Raw genomic sequence first — 25995 nt, 5'->3', positions numbered from 1 at the left:
AGGACGGGGGTCAGGGCAGAGGCGGAGGGTCAGGGCAGAGGACGAGGGTCAAGGCAGAGGGCAAGGGTCAGGGGGGGTCTGGGCAGTGGGCGGGGGTCTAGGCAGAGGGTGGTGGTAAGGGCAGAGACCGAGGGCAGGAGTCAGGTCTGAGGGCGGGGGTCAGGGCCAAGGGTGGGGGTTAGGGCAGGGGTCAGGTCAGTGGACAGGGGTCAGCGCAGAGGGTGGGGCTCAGGGCAGGGGTCAGGGCAGTGAACGGGAGGGGTCAGGGCAGTAGACAGGGGTCAGGGCAGAGGGCGGGGGGAGTCAGGGTAGAGGGCGGGGGCAGGGTGGAGGTCAGGGCAGAGGGCAGAGGTCAGGGCAGTGGACGGGCGGTGACAGGGCAGGGGTCAGGAGTCCTGAGTTAACCTATTTCCCTGGAGGGTGATTCAGCCCCTGATCTTTCACACATATTCTGCTGTGCCTTATGTTCTAATTTAAAATCAGGAACTGAGATGCTACTAACTGCTTACATGTTAACTAACTGAAACACGGTACACTGCAACTGAGCATATTGCTGCAAGAGTTTCAATTCTGTGGCTGAGACTAAACTGGAATTAGATTTTACAAGGTAATTGTGAGGTATGTGTAATTGCAATGTAAATGAAAATTGCCTTTTCCTAGCTGGAAAATAAACATGTAACACTAATTATGTTGAGTTTTAAAATCCTTTATTTGTTTGGCTGAACAAAATGTGTTTGGTAGGTTTGGCCGTATGGGTACCTTATCTGTTCAAGAAGTTGGTGCGTCCAGTTTAGACAAGCCAGTGGTAAAGACAGCCTCATCTCCTGGAACCTCCACTGTATTGGATGTGGACAATACCACACTCGTGTTTGTTGGGGGTCTCTCGAAACAAATGAAGGTCAGTGCATCTTCTCTGATTTGTACTGCTTACAGCTGGCCTCCTCTTGTCTAACGCCTGCGCTTTTATTGTCTTTTTGAAATAACATCATTTGCCTTTGCAACAGAAAGTAGCGGCTGTGAGGATTACCCACTTCAAAGGTTGCTTGGGTGAAGCCTTCCTGGATGGGAAATCCATCGGCTTGTGGAACTTCCGAGGAAGAGAAGGGAGTTGTAGTGGCTGCTTTGCGAGGTAAAACAGGCCCTATCACTCTTGCTGTTTAAAATCACTTTGGTGAGCATTTCCACCTTCAAAGGTTCATAGTATTACAGAATCGATACAGCACAGGTGGCCATTCGCTCTGTTGTATCCATGCTGGCCCACTGCAACAACAACCTCAGCTTGTCCTTTCCCATTTTAATTTAAAAAAAGAGGAGTAAGCTGCTGGAAATCTGAAATAAAAACCAAAAGTGGTGGAGGAACTCAGCAGCTCTGGCAGCGCCTGTGGAGAGAGAAGCAGAGAATATTTTGAAACCAGAACTGCTGCCAGATGTGTTGAGTTTCTCCAGCCTTTTCTCTTTTTATTTCTAGTTCTTTCCTCTGTAGCTGTTCGTGAAAGGCTGTACCATTGGAAAAATGTCTTGTTTAAACCAGCGATGTTTCCAATTATGCCAGTAAATATTAGGTCACATGGTTTATGTTCTCCTTTTATTATTCATACAACTATCCATAACAAAAACAGCAATTGCTGGAGAAACTCAGCAGGTCTGGCAGCATCTGTGGAGAGAGAAAGAGAGTTAACGCTTGGGGTTCAGTAACCTTCCTTCAGAACTCATTTTTGAATTTGTGATTGATTGGTGGTGACACCAAACATTCCAAGCTGAAACCTTACTTTACCACTTTCTGAGAGAAGTTGACATTATTAAGAGGCTTTTGTACATCATCTGGGAGATGGAATTCGTTGCGATTGTCAGTACAAATTATTGCAGTTAAGTATCACCTTTCTAATTGTTATTTAGACAGGCTCTTGTAGCACAGTGGGCAGCATCTCTACCCCCGTCCCCCCCCGCCCCAGGCAGAAGTTCCTGGTTTAAGTTCCATGCCAGGACCCATTGGTCCTGGGCAAATAGTTGACTGTTGAGACTGTAAATCTTCTCAATACATCTGATAGTAGATGATAAGAGCAAAGGAGTTTCCTGGTCTATCATCGATCAGGAAGCAGTGGTGAACCACCACACCATGTTATTAATGTGTATGGTCCATTCTACTTAAAGTCTATTGCCCACCCTCAAAAATTACAGTAGGAGCTAACACAGTCAACTTCATTTCAAGCAAATGGGACTCAAGATAATTGTTCATAGCTTTTAGAATCACGACATGCTGTGAATGCTCAGTCCATTAGTATGTGGATATGCAATCTCATTATCTGTTCTCCTTTTGTTGAATTTCATATATTTTATGTCTGTTCATAAAAGGCTGCACACCGTGATAAAAAGGTGTTGTTTAAACCAGTGACATTACTATTAGTTTACACAATCATTTTAACAATTCTTTAAAGATCAGGATGTCGAAATGGATCATGCTTCAAACATTCATCTGACTTTCACCTCCACCTGCTCCTTGAACTGCTGTAAACTTCAGCCAGTTTTTATTTCGATCTCAGATTTCTGGAATTTATTTTTTTCTCTACCTGCCAAACCACATTTGAATGTTTCTTTCTACATGAAAAGAATCTTGTGAATTGTGGCGTCCTCCAGAGTCCCCCAGCATCTCAAATGTCAGGCTGCGTCCAGTTTGATTCATTCAATGTGCAGTCCAGAAACATATGCAGGCATGAGATACTGCAAAGGCTGTGGACCCTGACCATATTCAGACTTGTCCTCCAACAAAAATACCTCACTACCTCTATATAATTGCTTTGTTTGGATTCACAAAACCCACATAGTCACTGACAACTGCAACTATTCAGCCATGTCCTCGACCTTGCTGCTGCACCAGCCAAGAAGATGCTGGTAAGACCACATCTTGAGGCCTGTGAAGTGTTTGGTCCCTATATTTAAGGATAGGTATTACTTAATAGGAAGATCTCCAGATTGACTGAACAGCAAAGGTTAAATACGTTGGGTCTCTGCTTAATTGAGTTTGGAAAAATGAGAGGTGATCTCATTGAAACATGTCGAATTCTTAAGGGACTTGACAGAGTAAATGCTGAGAGGATGTTTCTCTTTATGGGAGAGTATAGGAGCAGAGGCATCATCTCAGAATGAACAGGTACAAATTTAAGACTGAGATAGGAGGGATTTATTCTTGGAGGGTTGAGAGTGTTTGGACCTCCTTGCTATGGACAGCTTGTGTATGTTTAAGGCGGAGATAAATCAATGCTTGATTAGTAGGAGAATCAGGGTTACAGGAATAAGACAGGAAAGTGTCAGAAAAGGAGGAATGTTGGATCAGCCACGTTCCTATTGAATGATGGAGCATGCATGAGAGGCTGAATGGCCTCCTCGTGTTCCTATTTCTTATGACCTTATGACCTTATGGCCTTATGACCTTGTGTAGCTTTAGCACGTCTTCACTATTTTTATATTCCATTTCCTTTCAAATAAAGGCTAACATTCTATTTAACATGCCAATCCCTAATGTCTGATGCTAGTATTTTATGATTAATGCAGGAGGACCTCCACATCCAGCTTTCTGCAGTCTTTCTCTGTTTAAATAATATTCAGCTCCTTTATTCCTCTTGTCAAAAAGTATAAGCACACATTTTACCGCAGGCCTACCTTGCCGTTTCTGTGTGACGATGTCAATCTGTGATGTACATCAGGTGGAAAGGATTTATTGTGGAATTACATTGTACGTACTCTGCAGGTCACAGAACGAAGACATTGCTTTCCACTTTGATGGTAGTGGCTATTCAGCTGTCGAGAAAGTGTTACGTTCCACAACAACCCAGCTGGTGATGCAGTTCAGCACATTCTCACCAAATGGCTTGCTCCTCTACCTCGCTTCAAATGGCACCGTAAGCATCCATCAGTTTTCTTTAATAGAATCTCTACAATGGGGAAGCAGGCCATTTGGCCCATTGAATCCCGACCAACCGTCCGAAGAGCATCACACCCAGACCCACCTCCACACCCTATCCCTGTGACCTTGCATTTCCCATGGCTCATCCACCAAGCCTGCACGTCCCTGGACACCCTGCTGTGGAGCCCCCTCTCCCAGCCCTGGGACCCTGAGTCTAAAGCTCCCCAACTGGCCCTGGTCTCTCCCAGCACCCACCAGCTGACACTTCCTTCCCCCTTGCATTGTCCTCTACAGTTAAAGCTTGTTTCTTGGCCTGTCACATGACAGGAGAGAAGCAGACTCTGATTGGAGGAGCAGCTCCTTCCTTTCAACTCAAGAAGATGACTTTTCTCTGGTTGGTCACCTCTTATGTGAATTTCCGAAGCAATTTGACAGTTTGGTGGGTGGGTATGGATTATGTAAGGTGTCAGTTGGCTGGGTAGCCAGTTGGTGATGAAGAGTGCCACCACCAGTGTGTATTCACCAACCGGCTGAGGTTACCATGTCGGACTGCCCTTCTTAGCCTCTCCCCTTACCTGAAGTGTGGAGACTCTCAGGCTAAACCACCACCAGTCACACTCTGAAAAAAGAGCAAAGATTAAGGTGACTTTATCTTTGTGTAATCTGAACAATGATGCGTACTAGTGTGTTCGCAGGCAGCCTGGTGAACACACCGTAAGTGTGGAGTGCTCCTTTAATCATGAGCATTGTAACACTATCTGAGGCAGATCAGTTCTGCTCAGATTCTCTATAACCGGCCCCTCCACACACCGAAACCTGTGTCTGGCTGTGAAACATTGAAAAGGACTGCACTCCTGTATCCACCCTTGACGGGGAAGTTAGTTTCTGAGTAGCAGGCGGAGTTTGTTTCTCGAGGAGTGGAGAGGGTGAACTGGGTCGTGCTTATGAGAAATTGTTCTGTAGATTTATCTGCTTCCTGCCATGTTTCCTCCATAAAACAAAACAAAAAAATGAGACAGCCGCAGAATGTCCAAATCATGAGGGAGAATTGTGGAAGCGGGGTTCAAGAATGTTCATTTTATTGCTGTCTTGCAGAAAGATCAGAGACCTTTACTGTTAGGGGCAAGGCCAAACCTCCTCAAAATGTATAAAGAAAATAATTTAGACCCAAACTTACCCTAATTTTAAAGGCAAGTTACAAGTGTTGCATTACAGGTGCAATCCCATTGGTCAGTCTTGAAGCAAAACACCCTTTATTCATGTACTATAGTTAAAATACAAACAAGAGAAACATAAAATTGGAACAACAACTTTATTGGAAAATGTAACAGAACAATAGATTATTTAATTGCTAAACAGCAACTGGTCCAATGTAGTAACATCCCATAAACACATCCTTGGCAAGGGCAAGTTCAGCAAAGTAGATTGTCTCACATGCAATTCCAGCAGCGGGAAGAGAATCCAAGCTTTTAGCTTTAACAGAGAGAGGAATAAGAGCTTCCACATCCAGCTTCAAGATCCCAGCAGCAACTGCTACTGAAAAACTAAAACCAAACATTCTGGTTCTAAGGGAGCTTGGCCCCACCCATTCAGGCTGCTGCTATTGTTCCAACTTAAAAAAAGGCTCACAAGATGTTTACTTTGTTTGTTTGAACAAACTGCTCATCTCCTGTATCTCAAGCTTTCTTCATAAAAAATGCCAGGATGTAATACATCTCTTAAAGCCATAGTACCATCACAGTAACCTTCTTCCTTTTTACCCTTCACCAGAGAGATTTCTTAGCAGTAGAGCTGGCAGACGGGAAAGTGCGAGTGACCTTTGACCTAGGGTCTGGAGTTCTAACCCTTATGTCAGAGAAAAGATACAACAATGGAACATGGTTTAAAATTGCATTTCAGCGCAACCGGAAGCTAGGTAAGAAAAGAGATTTCTTAATCAGCCAATGAGCTTGTGTTTCTCATTAGGTTTCATAAAGTTTTATAAATTCCCCTTTCTGGAGAATGCTTAGTAATGGGACTTCAAATGAGTAGCTAACCTAGTCCATTCTGTTGTTTCAGCTGGATTCCCTGATAAGGACAGGCAGTGACATGTTGCAATCTCACTCACCTAGTCATCCAGGGCTAATGCACTCACAACATGGGTTCGAGTCATACCATAGCAGATGGTGAAATTTTCTTTCAATAAATAGAAATAAAATAGCCAAATGGTGACCATTATCAATTATTTTGAAGAAGGAATTCTGCCATCCTTATTTGGTCTGGCCTACATATGACTCCCGACCTACAGCACTGTGGTTGATTCTTAACTGCTCTTTGAAATGGTCCTAGCACGCTACTCAAAGAACAGAGACCAGTACAGGACAGGATCAGGCCTTTCTTCATGAATCATAGAGCCCAATCTTGTAGTGACAGTGAGATATGATGATGCTTCTAACAATCAGCACTTCCCTCTCATTCAGTATCAATGGTTAACCAATCAATAGTTTATTAATGGGGCAGCACAGTGGTTAGTACTGCTGCCTCATAAGCCAGGGACCCAGGTTTGATTCTAGCCTCAGGCAACTGTGTGGAGTTTGCACATTCTCCCCTTGTCTGTGTGGGTTTCCTCCCACAATGCAAAAATGTGCAGGCCAGTTGAATTGGCCATGCTAAATTGCCCATAGTGTTAGGTGCATTAGTCAAAGGGAAATGGGTCTGGTTGGGTTACTCTTCTGAGGGTCGGTGGGAACTTGTTGGGCCACACTGCAGGGAATTGAATCTAATCTAATCTACCTCCTTCAGTTGGTATTCTTGCAAATTGTCCTGATGAGCCCAGTACTCAAGTTCTGTGCTACCAAACAACCAGTGGTATATTCTGTTTGTTTCAAATTTCCCACAAGTTATTTACCGAGTAAATAAACCCACGGTCATACTCCAGCATCAAAGATGTTTTTAGTCGGTGTGTATGAGTCCAGACACTAATTATCAGTAGCTATAAGGACCATAATTGCTGGTTACAATACCATTTTTAAAAAAAAATTGATTCACAGAATGTGGGCATTTCCTCAGAGGACAGTTAACCACATGGCTAGGCGGCCAGACCAGAGAAGGGTGGCAGATTTCCTTCCCTAAAGGGTATTAGTGAACTAGACTGAGTTTCCCCTAGCAATTAGCAGTGGTCTTCTGATCATCATTAGCCTCTGAGTTCCAGATTTTTTTAATTGAATTCCAATATGGCGGGATTTGAGGAAGGGTCGCAGGACCCGAAACGTTAACTCTGATTTCTCTTCACAGGTGCTGCCAGACATACTGGGCTATTCCAGAAACTTCTGTTTTTCTGTTTATGATGGTGGGATTTGAACCTGATTACCTGGGACATTACCTGGGCCACTGGATTAATAGTCTAGTGGTAATACCATTAGCCTATCACCTGACCATTAGAACTTAATAGTCACATTTCCTGATATCATTCACTGTCCGGTCAGTACAGGATATGTTTACAGGCACGAAGGATAGCACCCTGACCACTAACGTTAGAGACATAAACCTAGAGATCTCAAGTGACACATCTCCAGGATTGTTTTTACTAACAGATTACACTGAACATTCACAGGTATTTTGGCTGTCATGGACCCATTTAATTCAACGGATCGAGAAACCAAGCAAGGAGAATCACCAGGAACTGCTTCAGATCTCAATCGTGGGAACAAAGATCCAATCTATGTCGGAGGATTGCCGCGCTCCAGAAGCTACAGGTAGTTTAATGTGTTCCCGTGGTCAAGAGTACAGTGCTGCTGTCGTCTCACTGGTTCCAACCAACGGTAGGAATAAAAGTTCCCAGAGTTAAAGCCTCACGTTTTTAGCCTTGAAAGGTTCGGCTGTCATGCACTCATTCCACCCGTCGGAGTTTGTTCAAATTGTTATTTTTGTCACACGCAGCACTAAAATGATTCTGAATCTTCTTGATGTTTGTAACTCAGGGATTAAAATAAGCAGAAGCCACATGGTGTAGATTGTGTTTCATCGGAATTTTATTTTAATTGGCAGCGATTGATCCAAATGTCCATCCCAAGCCGACCCTTCAGAAAACCTAATGCACATCACTAAATCAGTTTTGACTGAAAAGTATTCTTTTCACTGAAAGCTGGTTCACTGTTTCCTTTCACGAGTATTTGTGGTATTTGACTGAGTGGCCCATTTCAGAATCAGCTTCTTGGATGCTGCCTGACCTGCTGCGCTTTTCCAGCAACACGTTTTCAGCTCAACGGCTTATGAGGTCTGTGCCATTTAGAATTAGCATTAGCTTTTTCCGTCACATACTCAAATGAATGCACTGAAAAATTTAGACTCACAGCACCACAAAGGTATCCTGGTACAGATTCTTACGTACAAATGCTTAGGGGTAAAATAATTAGAAAAATAAATAAATAAAAGGTCAAGCTATACCGATTATAGGAATACATGGCACAGTGGCTCAGTGGTTAGCACTGCTGCCTCACAGCGCCAGGCACCCGGGTTCAGTTCCTGCCTTGGGCAACTGTCTGTGTGGAGTTTGCACATTCTCCCCGTGTCTGCGTGGGTTTCCTCCGGGTGCTCCAGTTTCCTCCCACAGTCCAAAGATGTGCAGGTCAGGTGGATTGGTCATGCGAAATTGCCTGTAGTGTTAGGTGCATTAGTCAGGGGTGAATGTAGGGGAATGGGTCTGGGTGGGTTGCTCTTCAGAGGGTCGGTGTGGATTGTTGGGCCGAAGGGCCTGTTTCCACACTGTAGGGAATCCAATCATTAGAGAAATAATGAAATAAAAAGTTCAGACTAAGTGTCCTTCCAACCCAGTCCACACTGGCACCTAGTCTAGTTTAATCCATTCCCAGTGCACCACCGTCTCTTCCTGTTTCCGCAAAGTTAAACTTTCTGTTGCACCTATTTCCCTGCTCGTGAGGTTTCAAAGGCCAGGGTTTGATCCTCAAAACGATCTCGTCTTTTTGCAGGAAAGAAGTTCTCAGCAAATCGTTTGTGGGTTGCTTGAAGAAATTGGAGATTTACCGTTCAACTTTCGACCTGCTGAGGAATTCCTTGGGTGTGAGGAAAGGTTGTTTGCTTGAGGTAAAGAGGAACAGCGATGTAAATTAAGCAAGAGTGAGGACTTTTTTCTTCTCTCTTACCAGGAGAGAAAAGCTTAATGTTAAAAGCCACCACCGGCAAGTTCCCCTCCAAGCCACTCACCATCCTGACTTGGAAATAAATCACTGTTCCTTCAGGGTCGCTGGCTCAACAATCTTGGAATTCCCTCCCTCAGGGCATTGTGGGTCTACCTATAGCACATGGACTGCAGTGGGTCAAGAAGGCAGCTCACTGCCAAGGGCAGCTAGGGACAGGTAACAAACGCTGGCCACTCAGAGACACCCACATCCCACAGAGGATACAAAGATAGTTACAAGTTTGTTTGACATATACTGATGTTGACCATTTCATTACCAGCAAGGCGGTCAGATTTTCCTCCTCTTAGCAGAAAGGCTCTGTTAAACGTAGTGGGATTCAGACAGCTTTATTAAATGCATTTGCACTTATGAAATTGACTGTCAAATCGCAATTGTGTTAACATTTGTCTTAAATCCTAATGTTCAAATTGACTGCGCAGTGGCTAAGTGGTTCGATTCTTCCCTTAGGCAGCTATCTGTGCGGACTTTACACATTTTCCACGTGTCTGTGTGGGCTTCTGCTAGGTGCTCCAGTTTCCTCCCACAGTCCAAATATGTGCAGGTTAGGTACATTGGCCATGCTAAATTACCCATAGTGTTCAGGGAGGTGTGGGTTAGGTGCATTAGCCATGGAAAATGCAGGTTTGTAGGGTAGGGGAGAATGGGTGTGGGTGGGATACTATTCAGAGGGTTGATGTGGACTCATTGGGCCAACTGGCCTGTTTCCACACTGTAGGAATTCTAAGGATAAATTGCCTCCCCTCGAGGCGTTGAGGAACGTCTGTTCAGGAGCATTAGCTATGATTTGTAACTGGCAGTTGGTTGTATCTGAGGAAGGCATGCCTGGATGTTGAAGGCACTGAGAACACTTGGTGGCCTGGAAAATACTGAGAAGTAGAATAAGACCACCCGAGGAATGTTGAGGAATTTATGTAGCTCTCTGCATTATTGGAGTTTTTTGGAACAAGAAGACTTCAACTGAAGAAATAATTTGATTGCTCCTCTCTCTCCTGAGGGATTGGGTTACAGCAGGAAGTCTGTGGACTAGCCTGTTAGTCTGTGGAAAGGGACTGATGCTGTAATAGAGATTATGCTTTCAGGATGTTATCAGGAATGGAGGACTTAAGTTATAATGATAGGATGGGACTTTCTTCACTAGAACATTGGAGGTTGAGGGGTGGCCTTACAAAGGTTTATAAAATCATGAGGGGCATAGATAAGGTGAATAGCCAAGGTCTGTTCCCTAAGGTGGGGGAGTTCAAAGCTAAGGATCATATGTTTAAGGTGAGAGGCGAGGGTGTTAAAAGGACATGAGGGGCGACTTCTTTTCCACAGATGGTGAGTGTGTGGAATGAACTGCCAGTCGAAGTGGTGAATGTATACATGGTTACAGTGTTTAAAAACATTTGCATAAGTACATGAATAGGAAAGGTTTGGAGGGATATGGGCCAAACACAGGTAGGTGGGGTTGTTTAGTTTGGAAACTTGGTTGGCATGAGCTAGTTGGACTGAAGGCTTTGTTTCCATGCTTGATGGCTCAATGACTCTTTTTGTTAGCAGGCATCATGATAGTTGATAAACTGGCCCAACCTTCTGACAGAACAGCACACCCAGTGAGGAGGCTAATACAGCTAGATGGTTGAATCTCTAGTCACTGCTACGTGAGTCCTTGGGGAGTAGGCCCGTGGTCTTCACTAGCTTCCCTTGTCAGTATACTGTGACTGAACAAATGCAATCTCCGAATTTTATGGTCTTACTTGATGCTTTAACTGTGCTGCTGTGTTACAAAGACCCATGGAAAGTCACAAGATGCTTGCTTGCTCGGAGACACTGGCCTTGAGTCTGTCCGTCAGTCTTTAGAAAACAAACCAAACTCAGCTTGCAGTATGACCTTCAAACGAGGCTTTTGCTGGAGTATCATTTTGTGTCGGATGTTTTTGGTGGACATCCCTTTGTTATGAACAAGGTGTAGCAGACATCTGATGCTACCGGCCCCAAACTCCCTTGCTGTAGTTAGTTTTTGTTTTATATTCAGACAGCTCTCCTTGGAACAATCTGGGACGAGTTCTGTTTCAGAGCTATCCAGTTGGTGCCTGTTCTCTTCTGTAATCTTGCCCTGTAATTAAATAAGTCAGTTTGAGGTATTAGCCTCACCTTCACTACTTTCTTGCAGACAGCCAGTTTCTTCACCGCATCCCTCCAGGGTGGAGACCAGGTCATTGAGTATATTTAAGGCTGAGAGAGACATGCACAGGAATTCCTACACACCGGACATTCAAACTGGAACTCCATCAGTAATCACATTGATTTGGACCTCATTTACCAACGTCTGAGAAAAAGAACCGCAAATGATATCACCCACCTTAACAAGCCAAGACACACAGATAGAAAGTGGGTCACTAACACCAGTGCTTCACCAGTGGCTCATTGATGATGTTGCCTAGCTTGGTGACGAAACATCTGGAAACAAACCTTCCAGCTCAGCGAGCAAACTTACAACCTGAGGTTCTTGTGTATCAAGGGTTATGGGGGAGGAAGTGGGAGAATGGGGTTGAGAAACTTGTCATGATTGAATGGTGGAGCAGACTCAGTGGGCTGAATGGCCTAATCTCTGCTCCAATGTCTTGTAGTCTTATTAATCGATTGTTTGATTCCATTGCTGCATTGACAAGAGCAGTCGAGGGTGTGGTGCTGGAAAAGCACAGCAGGTCAGGCAGCATCCGAGGAGCAGGAGAGTCGATGTTTCCGAAACGTTGACTCTCTTGCTTCTCGGATGCTGCCTGACCTGCTGTGCTTTTCCAGCAACACACTCTCGACTCTGCATTGGCAAGAGGTAAGTTATAAATGGAAATGCTGTATGTAACTTTTGATTACCTTTTCTTTACCAGCCTATCCGTAGTGTGACAGTTTGGAATGATGGCTACATTCAGTTACAGCCACAAGTCCTTCCAGTGGAAGCCAGGTTAATGACAACCTTTAGTACGCAGAATGACACTGGGATCATTTTAGCCGGGTTTGGCAAATCAACGAGGAACCGCAATCGTCGGCAGACAAAGATGGTGAGTCAAGGGGTACAGACCCAGTCTAATATTCGGCAAGAAAGATGCAGAGGAAAGAAGGGGTTTTTCTTCCCAAAATGAAGTGAGTTACTTTGATCTGGAATTCCCTGCCTGGTGGAAACAGAGCTGTCAAAAGAGAATTCGATAAATGCTCAAACTTGCTGCAGATCCAGAGGGAAAGAGATTAATAGGATGTCTCTTCCAAAGAGCTATCACAAGTTCGATGGGCCAAATGGAGTAAGGCAAATGAAGCATAAGAACATTCCAGAATCTTGTCAATTAGGTAATAGGGAACAAGAGGCCAAGCATAGACTGAAGTCACATTCTCAATCACTTTACCACAAACTAAAAGGTCTTAATGTGAAACAACAGCTTAAGCTGATCAAATGCTTTCTCGCATCTCTGAGGAACATCCGAATGCACTTGGCTCACAATCAATTACTTTGAACTGCAGACCATGTTGCACTGTTCTCTTCTATATTTAATTATGATTATTTCCCATTTAACTCATCTGTAAAGAAAGGAAAACCAATTTCCTTTATTTTTAAGGCTTGAAATTCTAAATTAAACAACTTTTAAACTATTGAAATCAAAAGTAGATCACCCCAGCAGCAACTTTATACAAAAGATCCAATTAGATATTGGTGTCACTGCACCTTGTCCACAAGTTGCATAGGCCAAATTTAATATTTGAGATGGACAAGTGTTTGATATGGTTTGAAGGATATGCCACTATACCACGTCATGGTTTCTGCACTTCCATTTGACTATTATCTCTTTATTAAAAATGCTGAAATGTTGGTGTATGTCCGTATTGAGAGTTCTACCTGATTAAAGGCTGCTTTTTACATATTATAGGTGGACGACATTCAGTCTTGGGGTATACAGCTGAGGTGTTACCTGACAATCAGAGAGAGAAAGCGGTTAGAAGTATCAAGTTCTATTTGTCAGAAGTCCCCATTCTGATGGAATATTTAATTCAGTCACAAGAATGTGGGTGGCACAGTGGCACAGTGGTTAGCACTGTTGCCTCACAGCGCCAGAGACCCGGGTTCAATTCCCGCCTCAGGCGACTGACTGTGTGGAGTTTACACATTCCCCGTGTCTGTGTGGGTTTCCTCCGGGTGCTCCGGTTTCCTCCCACAGTCCAAAGATGTGCATGTTAGGTGAATTGGCCATGCTAAATTGCCCGTAGTGTTAGGTGCCGGGGTAAATGTAGGGGAATGGGTCTGGGTGGGTTGCGCTTCAGCAGGTCGGTGTGGACTTGTTGGGCCGAAGGGCCTGTTTCCACACTATAAGTAATCTAATCTAATCTAATCTAAGAACTTACATTTTCCTGTTTTAATGAGGGCATTAGCACATTTATAATAAATTGTCCGCTAATACCAGTGGTAATTTCACGTCATAAACTCTTCAGTGCTCTGATACCTCTTCCTGAAATTCATCCTTATATTTCTTCCATTCCTCATTCTGCTTCTGTTTTTCATTTTCTCGTCCTAGCCCAGTTGCTTGAGGTAACTCTGCACCTGTAGAGGAACCAGAGCACTCCAGTGAAGGGAAAACTTTTTTCCTTTCGGGACCTGTGGATATCATTGGCTGGGCCAGTGACTGTGGCTGTACATCTCCAATTGTCCTTGAGGGGCTGGGGCATTTTGTTGGAGTACTTCTCACTGTTGCACCGAGAGTAACTCCATTTCCATTGCACGTTTCACTTCTGCCACTCCCTGGAGCTGGAGTCAGAGAGGAGACCAAACGTTACCCCTGCGCTGTGGCTAGTATTGCTAATAAACTCTCAGAATATGAGCTGAAACTTGAGACTAAAATTGAACTTGAACCAAATCTGCTTGACCCCCGACTAATCTACATTTGCTTCCAGTCTGGCACCATCTTCGTTTTAAAGATTCTCATCCTTGTGTTCAACTCTTTCCATTGCCTCATCTGCTCACTGGTTTCTGTAGCATTCCCTGGCCCGTTCTCTGAAGGATGTCAAATTGGACTCAACATGTCCACACTTGTGTCTCTCTCCACAAGGTAGTGCAGGACCTGCTGAGTTTCTCCAACATTCTGTCTGTCTGTTCCCAGCCTTACATCTGAAAACACTCGGTGCCTCTGTGTCTGTCTTCCTGCAGGCCCCATTGTGATATGATCATTAAAAGGCAGTTATCAGGATTGATTAAATTGGGTTGCTTACTTCCTTTTCAGCAGGACTGTCATTCTGGAATAAGTTAAAAATCGTACAACACAGGTTATAGTCCAACAGGTTTATTTGGAAGCACTAGCTTTCGGAGCACTGCTCCTTCATCAGGTAACTAGTGGGGCAGGATCATAAGGCACAGAATTTATAGCAAAATATCACACTGTAATGCAATTAAAACACTATCCTGAACAAAACTGGATTGTTGCTAAATCCTTCATCTTTTAGAATAGGTTGCAGGTTTTGGTTCATTAATATGTAAATCCCAGAACTTCTTTTAAGTCACATTCTCGAGATAACATGGTTTTATAAAAAAAGGTGACATCTCAACTCAGAAAATGCAATAAAGGTGTGAGGTTAGAGTCTGAAAATGTGTTGCTGGAAAAGCGCAGCAGGTCAGGCAGCATCCAGGGAACAGGAGAATCGACGTTTCGGGCATAAGGCCTTCTTCAGGAATCTGCAGACCTCACTTTCTCCTCTGAGGTTAGAGTCTGTCTGTATCCCAGTCTTGAATCAGACTGGTTCTGTTTCCAAACTTGGAATGTATAATATGTCACACGGATTGACTGCCCATAGGTTGTGTGCTTTTCGAGCAAAGATAGAATGTATCTGCAAATACAATTCTGCAAATGCATATTCACCCCATAGACTTATATGTGTGTGTGTGTGTATGTGTGTGTATGTGAGGGAGGGACAGAGAGACAGAGAGTCTGAGTGTGTGTGGGTGAGAGTGTGTGTTTGTGTGTGTGTGTGTACTTGTTGAGTGTGTGTGTGTGAGTCTGACAAAGTATAAGCCTGTGAGAGAGTGTGTGCATGCGTGAGTGTGGGGAGAGTATTTGTATGTCTGAAAGAGAGCGTGTATGAGAGGGGTCTATGTGAGTATGTAAGAGTGTGTATGTATGTGTGCTTGTGAGTGTGTGTACAGTGTAGTGGGGTCACCTGTAGTGTGACATGAATGCAGGTTCCAGTTGAGGCCATCCTCATGACTATCAGATTCTGCTCGGCCATTCTGGATTGTTGCATATCCCCAAGTCCGCCTTGGAAAGCATTCACATAAACGTTTGGGAGTTGGTAAATGCTGACTGCATCTGAGCAGCATTGAATAACAAGGCATTGGGTTACAGGGAGTATTTCTCAAAGAGATTGCCTTTCAGCCAGTGCCCTGTGCTGTGTACCTTGCATGTGATTGAGGATTTTTTTTTAGATTAGATTACATTACAGTGTGGAAACAGGCCCTTCAGCCCAACAAGTCCACACCGACCCGCCGAAGCGCAACCCACCCATACTCCTACATTTACCCCTTACCTAACACTACGGGCAATTTAGCATGGCCAATTCACCTGACCTGCACATCTTTGGACTGTGGCAGGAAACCGGAGCACCCGGAGGAAACCCACACAGTCAGTCGCCTGAGGCGGGAATTGAACCCGGGTCTCAGGCGCTGTGAGGCAGCAGTGCTAACCACTGTGCCACCGTGCTGCCCACAAAGTTCTGGACTCCCCGACCCCAGGGAAAAGACTTTGTCTATTTATCCTATCCATGCCCCTCATAATTTTGTAAACCTCTATAAGGTCACCCCTCAGCCTCCAACGCTCCAGGGAAAGCAGCCCCAGCCTGTTCAGCCTCTCCCTATAGCTCAGACCCTCCAACCCTGGCAACATCCTTGTAAATCTTTTCTGAACCCTTTCAAGTTTCAGAACATCTTTCCGATAGGAAGGAGACCAGAATTGCACGCAGTATTCCTAATTTGATGAGCTCCTCTTTGATATCTGCAGGCGTTCTTTGCTGTGATGATGATTGATGGCCGTGTGGAAGCTCATGTCAACACCGGTGATGGAGTCCATACCAGGAGAGTCATTGCCAAGTCTCCTTCAGGAACCTTCAGTGACGGGCAGGAACATTCGATCATACTGTCGAGAAGTAAGAGGTGTGTGTTAACGTGCACAGAGCTGATCAAGATGAGAGTTCTTACAATGAAATGGGTATAAATGAAATGAAGGAAAGATAATGGGTGCTGATTACTGAGTTTCATTAGGTGTGTGCTTTTATCACTAACTCACCAAATTTTTCAAAATTCATGGATGTGATGCAGCCATTTCTAATGGATTTTGAACCCTATGGCCAAGGACACCATTTCATGGGCTAATTATGAGTCAATCACATCGCTAAGGGGCTGGTAACCAGGTTACCAGGTACCATGGTGGCATTCAAACCCACAGCACCAGGACTTTGACCTGGTCATCAGGATTATGAATCCAGCGCAATAACCACTACACCACTGTCACCCCATGAAAAATGCAGGAAGTCAGTGACAGAACACAGATAAATGCAGCAATAGCTGTTTAAGGGGAACGAATTAATCTTCTCAGATGACCGGTTTCCCGAGAGCAGGTGGTTTGCACAGTATTAAACTCCCAGAGATTATACCATGGAGCTTTCTGGTCGACAGTTACACAGGACACTGGTCACAGTCCAGTTTCCCAAAGGCATCTGAGGCAGGGGTCAGGCACTTAATTTGCAAAGGATGACACCAGGGTTCCCTAAACACTTTGGCAAAACATGACACTTTTCGATGCAGACTTATACCAGAGTGAACCCTTTTGCCTTTGATCTGTAAGATGGACACTGCACATTTCAGTTTCTACAACCGTTGTTCTTCCCATGAACCTTACAATTAGTTGGTCGTATTGTATGGGAGGTTGCTGACTGGATTCTCAACTTCTGACATCTCCACCTCTTGCGCATGTGTGTGTATGTGTCTGTCTGAATGTGTGGGTGTGTGTGTGAGAGAGAGTGTCTGTCTGTCTGTGTCTGTGTGTGTGTGTCTGTGTCTGTCTGAATGTGTGTGTGTGAGAGAGAGTGTCTGTCTGTCTGTGTCTGTGTGTCTGTGTCTGTCTTTGTGTGTCCATGGGTGTGTGTGTCTGTCTGTGTGTGTGTGTGTGAGAGAAAGTGTCTGTGTGACAGTGTCTGTGTCTCTGTGTTTATCTGTGTGTGTCTGTGAGTGTGTTTGGTGTGTCTCTGTGTGTATGTGTGAGAGAGAGAGAGTGTAAGTTTGTGTGCGTGTCTGTCTGTGTGTGTGTCAGAGTGTGTGTCTGTCTGTCTGAGAGTGTGTGTCTATCTGTGTGTTAAACTCCTATTGATTTTTTCCAGGATTATGACGTTGCAGATTGATGAAGGAAACCGCCTTGAAATGAGACTCGGGGCCTCAGCAGATACCAGTCCATTGAATATAACCAGATTCTATGTTGGCGGGGTTCCAACTGGAGAGGGCGCTATTGTCCTTAAGATCACAAGCTCCTTCACAGGCTGCATTAAGAACCTGGTCCTGAATACAGAGTAAGTTTACATGGTATATACCAATCAGAACTATGTTCCTCTACTGCCTGAAGTTAAAAGCAAGCGTAATTTATTTGGAAGAAGTTTCTACGTGGAGAAACACACTTCAAACACAGTTCAAAGTTGAGGTCTTCTTGCAGTGTGTAAAATTAATGTAAAATTACTTAGGGTTTTCAGGGGTTATAATCTGTAACATAAAGCTACCTATTTGAATCGTGTTCTAGCTTTTAACTTTAAAAACAAAAGAGCCTTCTACTTCACGTAAATCCAAGTATAAAAATGGAAAGCAATGGGAGCAGGCTCAGTCACATCTCACAACGTCCTTTGTTTAACTCTTACTGTGCTGATCCTCTCCAGAGTCTAGATTAGTGTGGTGCTGGAAAAGCACAGCAGGTCAGGCAGCATCAGAGGAGCAGGAAAATGGACGGGTTTGACCCCAAAGAGAGAGCCAGCACCCACTCCTCTAGCGGGTTAAAATATCCGGTAATGCCTCAGATACCCACAGATCCCTCAGATACCTGGTGATCTCTCAAAAACCCAGGGATCCCTCAGATATCTGGGATCCCTCAGATACCCAGTGATCCCTCAGATTCCTGACAATCCCTCAGATGCCCCATCTGTACATTTAAAGAGCACCCACCTTCCTGGGCTGGAGGGAGCAGAGGCTGCACTTTTGCATTGACAGCCCCCTCCATATTCTGACTGACTGTACACCAGAGTGAGTGAGTGACCTTTGGTTTTACCTTAATATCATGACTGCATCAAGCCAGATGGGAAATGGGTTCATGATCCTCGGTCACTGTCTCGGTGAAATGACTGACGGGTCAGCAAAGTTTAATCAAATAGATATCCGTCAGATTGCTCAGACATTAGAGCATTGACAGGTGGCCTCGATAGAATTCCATTGAACTGTCAGCCCCACAGCGAGAAATCCATCCGGGATTCGAGCTCTGCCCAAATCCCACGTTCCAGCAATATCAAAACCAAACCTGCAAGAGGTAAGGCCGTGCTTTCTGCCGTTTGACAAATGGCAGGTAACGGGATCATTTCTGGATCATGTGTGATCCCTCCACACGACCCAGCGTTGTACTGGCCCAGGGAATCTACCAAGCGGCTACCTCCGGGTTCACAGTCCAGGTCAGGAAACTGAAAGAACTGCGGATGCTGGAAATCAGAAACAAAAACAGGAGCTGCTGGAAAAGCTCAGCAGGTCTGGCAGCATCTGTGAAGAGAAATCAGAATTAACGGTTCGGGTCCGGTGACCCTTCCTCAGAACTCAGGACGAAAGGAAGCGGGAGCTCAGCAGGAAGGCCCGCAGCACCCAGTGGGTGACAGCTCCCCTGGGTGCTGCCAGAGCTGGTTAAGGAGTGTCTCCTGATGGAGGCCCAGGCTAGAGAGTTAGCTACAAGGAAGGCCCATTGCCTCATCAGGCAATCAGTGAGAGATGGACCTCCCCCCTCATCGCTAAATGCAGCTTTTACACTCAGAAATGGGGCCTAGTGAGAGTAGCCTAATCCAGCGAGGCTGCCTTCAACTGTTGCTGGCTTCAGAGAGAACACCAGGCACATCCCAGTGACCTCTTCTACATTGTAATTGGACCTTAAAATGGCTGCCTGATCCTGCAGGTTTGGAGAGAGCAGAAAGAGGCCACACACAAAGTGGGACCGGTGTCACCGATGGCCCCTTAGCCATATTCTGAGCTTCACTGCACTATCATTGGTAATGGTTCACTTGTTTCTGGTGTGTTTTGCCGCCGCACGATTTTAAAAAGAGGAAATCTTATTTTAATCCCAGGTTGTTGGACTTCAGCGGCGTTTTGAGGTACCAGAATATCGACCTGGACAGCTGCCTGCTTTCAGCCCCTGAGCCGGACAAGAGAGACTTGGAGCTGGTGCTTCAGCCGACTGCAAAACCCATCCAACCGCCCGTGAGAAACACCAGCCCCACCCACTCGCCATATAGCTCCTCCTCCAACAAGAAAACTGTAAGGACACTGTCACGTCGCCCCCACCACATTCAGTCAGAATAGAAACATTCCACTTTTGTTTCTGTGTGGAAGATTTTTCCATTTGGATGAAATATCAATGAGACTGCTTCACTCCAGGGCGGCCATTTTGCTTCTTGTCCCTTGTCAATCTGGTATAGTTCTGCCTGTACTTTGACGTGTCGGGTTAACATACGCATCGGTTCAGTGTTCCTGACTGAACTGCAGGAAAGGTTTTGCGAATACCTCTGTGAAGTTGAGAGTCATTAGACCTTTGCCCCCAGGGGAAAAACAGTGATTGGGGAAAGCGCTGGGAGTTTTTCAAACCCAGTGTCGAGTCTTTATGGCCCGAAATGAAAACCGAAAAGCCAGTCTGTGTGGTCGTGATATTAAACATTAACCACCCAGAACAGAAGCTCTTTGAAGGACTCTTCCCTGACTGTGGAAATGCAGTGTGTAGTCAGGGTCTGATCATATCTAAAACACTGGCAGATACTGGTCTCAAAGTTCAGCTCATAAAATGGCAACCTGTGGGTTTTTCTCGTTGTTGAGAAATTTTAATCTTACATGAGCCCTATTATTATTCCTGTGTCAAGTGTTGATCAGTTGCAGCTTTCGAAATGTTTTCAGTAGTTCAGCAGAGAGTGGAGCGATACAGCCAGTGTGCAAAAGTCTGAGGAAGTGGCAGGAGAATGGCACCAACTCACGTTGCTCATTTGGAGAGCCAGTACAGACATGATGGGCCAAATGGCCTTACAATTCTGAGAGGCCTCAAATTGCCTCATCCCCTAAAACCTTAGAATATTAAAACGTAGAGGCCATTCAGCCCAAGGTATATGTGTCAGGTCCTTGTTGTAGCTATCCAGTTAGTCTCACTCCTTTGCTGATAATTTGTTTCTCCAATGCTCTGTAATTCCCTTCAAGTCATTAGCCAGTTCTGTTCCTGTTACTTCCACCAACCAGTATAAGGCCACTTGCTGTGTAAAAACATGTTTCCTCATATTACCTCTGACTCACTCTAAAACCACTTCTGCCGATCGAAGCAGAAGCCCCCTATGAAAGGGCATTTCCCTCATCTCAGAGATTCCCGGGACGGGGAAATTTCCAGACTGCTGCAGGGATGATGTCGGCAGGAGGAGAATGTTCCCACGGCAGCCTCCAGGAAGTTGGTTTAAATAATAGGTCAGAAAATCTGAAGGCCAGATCATGGGTATGCCAGGAATGGGCTGGAACTACACCTCAGGATACCCCAATGCAGCTGATTCCAAATGGAAACACCCGGGAACATTGAAAATTGTTTCTGCAACCCTCTGAAAAAACCCCTTAAAATTAGAAACTGAAGAAGATTCTGAGTCACTTAATAGTTATTGGGGAAAGGTTACAGGGTTCAACACCTCTTCTAACCGCTGGGTAACCGTTAAACTTGAATCACCAACTCAATATTGGCCACTCCCACCCCCAAACTACAGCTCACTTGAGCACACGCGTGCACACACACACACACACACACACAGACCTACAGACACACACACATGCACACCCACAGACATGCACACATATAAACACACAGAACACACAGACACAAACGTAAACACAGGCCTACAGACACACACACCAGCACACACAGGCTTACAGGCACACACATACACACCCACAGACTCACACAGACCCACAGACACAAATACACCCACACACCTACACAGCCACAAACACACACACAGACACACCTCTCTCCACCACTGCCCTTGTCCCCAGCCAAACCCAGTGGTCTCTTCCCTCCCTTCACAACTCAACAATTCGAGTAACCTGCCAAGCTTCTCGCCCACCTACTGCCCTTGCCCCGTCACCCACTGTCTGGCACCCTACCCCCTTGCACAATCCCACTCTCTCTCCCCACACAAATACTCACCCTATCTCCACACTGACATACTCAGCCTTCCCCAGGAGCTGTTAAAGTGGCTGGCTGTTTAAACATGAGAACGTGGCTCATTGAATGCAGCTAAAAGTGGGTTTGCTGCCTTCCACCATTGTTCTTCCTCTCCTAATTCCAACATTTCCCGGACAGGTGTCTGCTACTTTCTAACAGCAGGCCCCTGTCCCGGAATCTATCCAGCGCAGAACTGATCTAAAGGATCAGGAATAGGAAAGGGATCAGTAAGGACCCAAGTCTGGGCCAAATCTCCTGCCTGTTAACCTGAGTGGAGTTGTGAGGGAGTCAGACAAAACTGGGGCAGGAGATAACTGGTGATGATCTCAAAGAAACTTCTGTATTGAATGTTTTGTTGTGCTTTTTGTCTTTGATCAGTGTACAGTGGACAAATTGCCAGGCTACGTTGCCAATGCTCATCAGTTTGGACTCTCCAAAGGCAGTCACATGATTCTGTCCCTTGATGAAACCACAGTTAAGAGGAAGTAAGTGCGTTCAATCGGTCAGTAGTTGTGAAGGGGGTGCCAGTCACCCTCTATTGGAAAAGTGAGGTACTGCAGGTTCTGGAAACTCTTGAAATAAAAGCAGAACGTGCGCAAAAGTTGTCAGCATCTGCGGAGAGAGCACTGGCTCCACTAAGAGACCATCAACCCGTAACGTTAAAAACCAAGAGAACTGCAGATGCTGTAAATCAGAAACAGAAACAGAAATTGCTGCAAAAGCACAGCAGATCTGGCAGCATCTGCGGAGAGAAATCAGAGTTACTGTTTCGGGTCGAATGAACGTGAACTCTGATTTCTGTTCTCTCAGAGGCTGCCAGACATCCTGAGCACTCTGAGGTCCTTCTGGCGTTCTTAATTAATTATGACATTTATCAGAAATCAGCTTTACATGTAAAACTCTGCAAACAAGGTCATTTGAGCTGCTATTCTGTTTTAAAAGCCTGAATGAGCCGCAGAATTCCACCTCCTAAAAAGCAAATTAAAACTGTTTTCTACCTTTCACCAGTAGAGGGTGCCCTTGTCCCATACATGAATAGTTATGAAATGGCACTCTGTTTCTGCAACTCCCAACAAACATGACAAAATTGTACAGTGGTGATGAGAGAATTTGTTCATCTTTGAAACTTAAGTTTGGATTAACGTTTCCAACAGAAGATGGATATTTGTTTGCCTCAGTCAGGGCAGCAGAAGTAGGCCATTCAGCCCGTTGAGTCTGCTTTGTCATTCAGTGTGACATGGCTCATCTGATCATCCTCAAATCCACTTTCCTGCCTCTTCCCTTTGACCCTGGATCACCTTACTGTTTGTCTCAGCCTTGAATATGTTTAACGAAAGCCGTTTGCTATAAAGAATTGCACCAATTCGCTACCTACTGGGAGAACACATTCCTCCCATCTCAGTTTTAAATTTGTGAACCCCTTATTCTGAGGTAATGCCCTCTGAACCTGGAACATTGAAAGGCCACATAAGTTAGGCTGCAGTCAACTGAACTCCAGGTGGGGAAAAATTATTGCTGAGGTACAGTTTGTAGGCACTAAAGGCAGCCAGTCTCACACAGGAAGGTCTGTGCAGTCTGTTGTTTGGTGGTCAATGGCATTCTAACAAGTCAGGGTGGTTGTGGTGTACTGATTATGACAGTAACAGAGAGAGAGAGATAATGAGGGAAGAAACCTCTGTTGCATCTCTCTCATTATCAGGATGTCCGCAATGCTAAACCGCCAGTAAACTAATTTTGTAAACTCGTCACTGAACAAAAATATAGCAGTCAGCTATAGCAAGAAGCCACAAACACCACGATGAGATAAGTATCACGGACGTCAGTGATTTTTTTTTTAAGAAGTAGGTTTAGTGCGAGAAACTTGCTGCCCTTTGAATTATCCCAAACATCGTCTGAAATCACTGATACTTCAGCATTAACAACTCGTGAAAGTCAGCACCTCTGACACTGTGGCACATACTTGGTATGTCGCTGAGACATTAACGTAGATAATGTGCTCAAGGACTTAGAAAGGTTATGCCCATTAGTGCACAGGCAGAGATATTGGGAAAGGATTGACAAATAGGACTTGGAATGCGAAAGAAGGCTGAGCGCTGACCTAATAGAGGTCTTTAAAATTATAAGATGTTTGGATAGAGTGGATACGGGGCAGATGTAGAGCTCCATAACTTTGAGGCCATGAATATAAAGAGTTAGTAACCAAGAAATCCAACAGGGAGTTGGGAAGGAATTTCTTCACCAAGAGAATGTTGAGAATGTGAAATTCCCTGGAAAGACTGAAGCCAGTAGTGTTGAAACATTTCAGGGAAAGCTGGTCAGGCATGGGGCAGAGAAGGAAGTAGAGCAGGATTTCCCAAACGTTTCCCTGCTGTGACCCTGTGTTAATGTTTGAAAGTTCATGTGATCCCAGAGTGAGGGCCAAAGATAGGGAATTATAGACTGAAGGAGTAAGGAGAGCTGGGGCCAGTGATTTTGTCTGCAACTGTTTTGAGGACTGGCATCGTTCAAAGCTAAGTATCATACGCATAGATAACCTGGAGCCTGATTCCCTGACCATCCCTCTAGAACTTCTGGTCCATGACCACCATTGCTGTCTTAGGCCTGGTGAGCTCCTGGCGGATCGAGAGCCACAGTTTGAGGTTCTAATGGGGAAAGGTGGGCTCGGGTTCAGGTGAACGACAAACACAGACACTGAATGCCCACGGACCATGTGTCCTACTGAATCCCCTCTGAAGCGGATCTGGGTCAGTGGCCTATGTGCCCCCCCAATCCAAGGCTGGCACCAGTATTTGTAGCTTTGGATGGAGGGGGGAAGTGAAAATGAATGTGAATGAAAGAGGAGAGGTTTGCTTTTCCCCTCCAGCAAAAACATGTTTAATTTAGTCTACACATTGAAAAATCACATGTTAATGACTTGTATTGAAGAGTTTTCCAGAATTGTGCTTTGCAATAAAATGCTCCAAATGAAAAGCAGCTTAAACATAATTTACAGAGACAGCGCACATATGAATCTTGCTTTTATAAAGATCAATATGTAAATCAAAAGATATTGACTAACTGGATCAGTGTCTAATTGAAAGATGATGGTCACTTGAAGAATTGATGACTATGCTTCCTGTTTCCCTCAGATTTGTCATTCAGCTGAATATTAGAACTTATGCCTCCAATGGCCTAATATATTATATGGCCCATCAAAACCAGATTGACTACGCCACCCTTCAACTATGGAAGGGGCAGTTACATTTCCTGTTTAACCTCGGGAAAGGCACAGCAACGTCCATCATGCCCACTCCTATTAATGATGGCAAATGGCATACAGTAAGTCCAGGTCTTAGATCTTGTGCTTAACTGATTTGTCTCGTTCTTCCCCACACAGGAGATGATAGTTTGATGACTGTTTCTGAACTCATATTTCAGACAGTGGTCTGGAGATAGGGGGGTTTCACCATTTAAGGAGAATTTTATTCACACAGACAATCATGAATCTTTGGAACTCTCTTCCTAAAAAGCAGAGTCTGAATACTTCTAAAACAGAGGTATATAGACGTTTGATGAGTAAGGGATGGAAGATTATCCGGAGCACATAGGATTAGATTAGCTATGCACTTATTGAGTGGTGCAGCAGGCTTGAGGGGCTGAATTCTGTTCCGAGTTCATGTATTCATTTTGTACATATATGTTCAAGTTTGACTACAATAGCTAGAGAATTAAATGTGGTTGAGTTAAGAGATACATTTTATACTGGCACATAACCAATGGACTAAAGGGCCTTGATCTGTGCTGTCGACCTCTGACATTTGCAGGACACGCTAAAAGCAATGTGCTGTATGTGGAAAGTCAATGCCTAACTTACCTAGTTTATTCTGGTATACACATATATATAAAGTGGCTACAAGAGGGTGCTATCACACACTTCCCTCCTTAATGAATATTTTGCACAATGTTCAAAAAGCCATTTGACATCTATAAACATCTCGTTTTCCATTTATTTACAAATGGAACTTAACCTCTAGTTTTCCATTCTAAAGAGGATACCTCCTTCCTTGACACAAACCTCCAGTACTTGAACCTGTGTCAGCTGATTTGGTCCTTGACTTTCAGTTGCATTTTCAGTTTCATTAGGACATGTCTCTCTGACTCAGAACTGAATCTGAACTGGTTTTAAGCATAGCTCATGTTAAATCAACTTTCCAAATAACCTGATTCATCAGATTTATTTGGCCTTCCCCAATTCCCTCCTCCTTGAATCTCTGAAGGTAAAGCATGATCAACTAAGATGGACAAGCCCAGCCCTTCCACTGCTAAACACCTTGATGAAACTCCATGCAATGGCCACATATTTTTACAAATAGCCACTTCTTTCACCTTAATCTTCTGATCCAACTTCAGAATTCTTTCGCTCACACAACCGCCAACA

The 25995-nt window shown here is 44.6% G+C and overlaps 1 protein-coding gene across 2 annotated transcripts in view; it reads left to right on the top strand.

Annotated features, from left to right (window-relative positions):
• The window catches only part of lama1 (laminin, alpha 1), a 305305-nt gene that overhangs the window by 256220 nt on the left and 23090 nt on the right, over positions 1-25995 (top strand). For both annotated transcript variants that reach the window (XM_087986673.1, XM_087986674.1), the window contains 12 exons: positions 742-898; positions 1005-1129; positions 3746-3896; positions 5672-5816; positions 7494-7635; positions 8869-8983; positions 11967-12137; positions 16107-16258; positions 17482-17667; positions 19462-19651; positions 21957-22063; positions 24707-24896. In XM_087986673.1, the coding sequence (XP_087842799.1) occupies positions 742-898; positions 1005-1129; positions 3746-3896; positions 5672-5816; positions 7494-7635; positions 8869-8983; positions 11967-12137; positions 16107-16258; positions 17482-17667; positions 19462-19651; positions 21957-22063; positions 24707-24896 (1831 nt within the window). The remainder of the gene's footprint in view (positions 1-741; positions 899-1004; positions 1130-3745; positions 3897-5671; positions 5817-7493; positions 7636-8868; positions 8984-11966; positions 12138-16106; positions 16259-17481; positions 17668-19461; positions 19652-21956; positions 22064-24706; positions 24897-25995) is intronic.

The sequence above is a fragment of the Chiloscyllium plagiosum genome, unplaced genomic scaffold (assembly GCF_037043375.1).
Source record: "Chiloscyllium plagiosum isolate Xiang-an unplaced genomic scaffold, Cpla_swu_hap1 HiC_scaffold_4, whole genome shotgun sequence".
In the NCBI taxonomy this organism is placed as follows: Eukaryota; Metazoa; Chordata; class Chondrichthyes; order Orectolobiformes; family Hemiscylliidae; genus Chiloscyllium; species Chiloscyllium plagiosum.
Note: the sequence above shows the minus strand (reverse complement) of the source record. Positions and strands in the feature narration are given on the sequence as shown.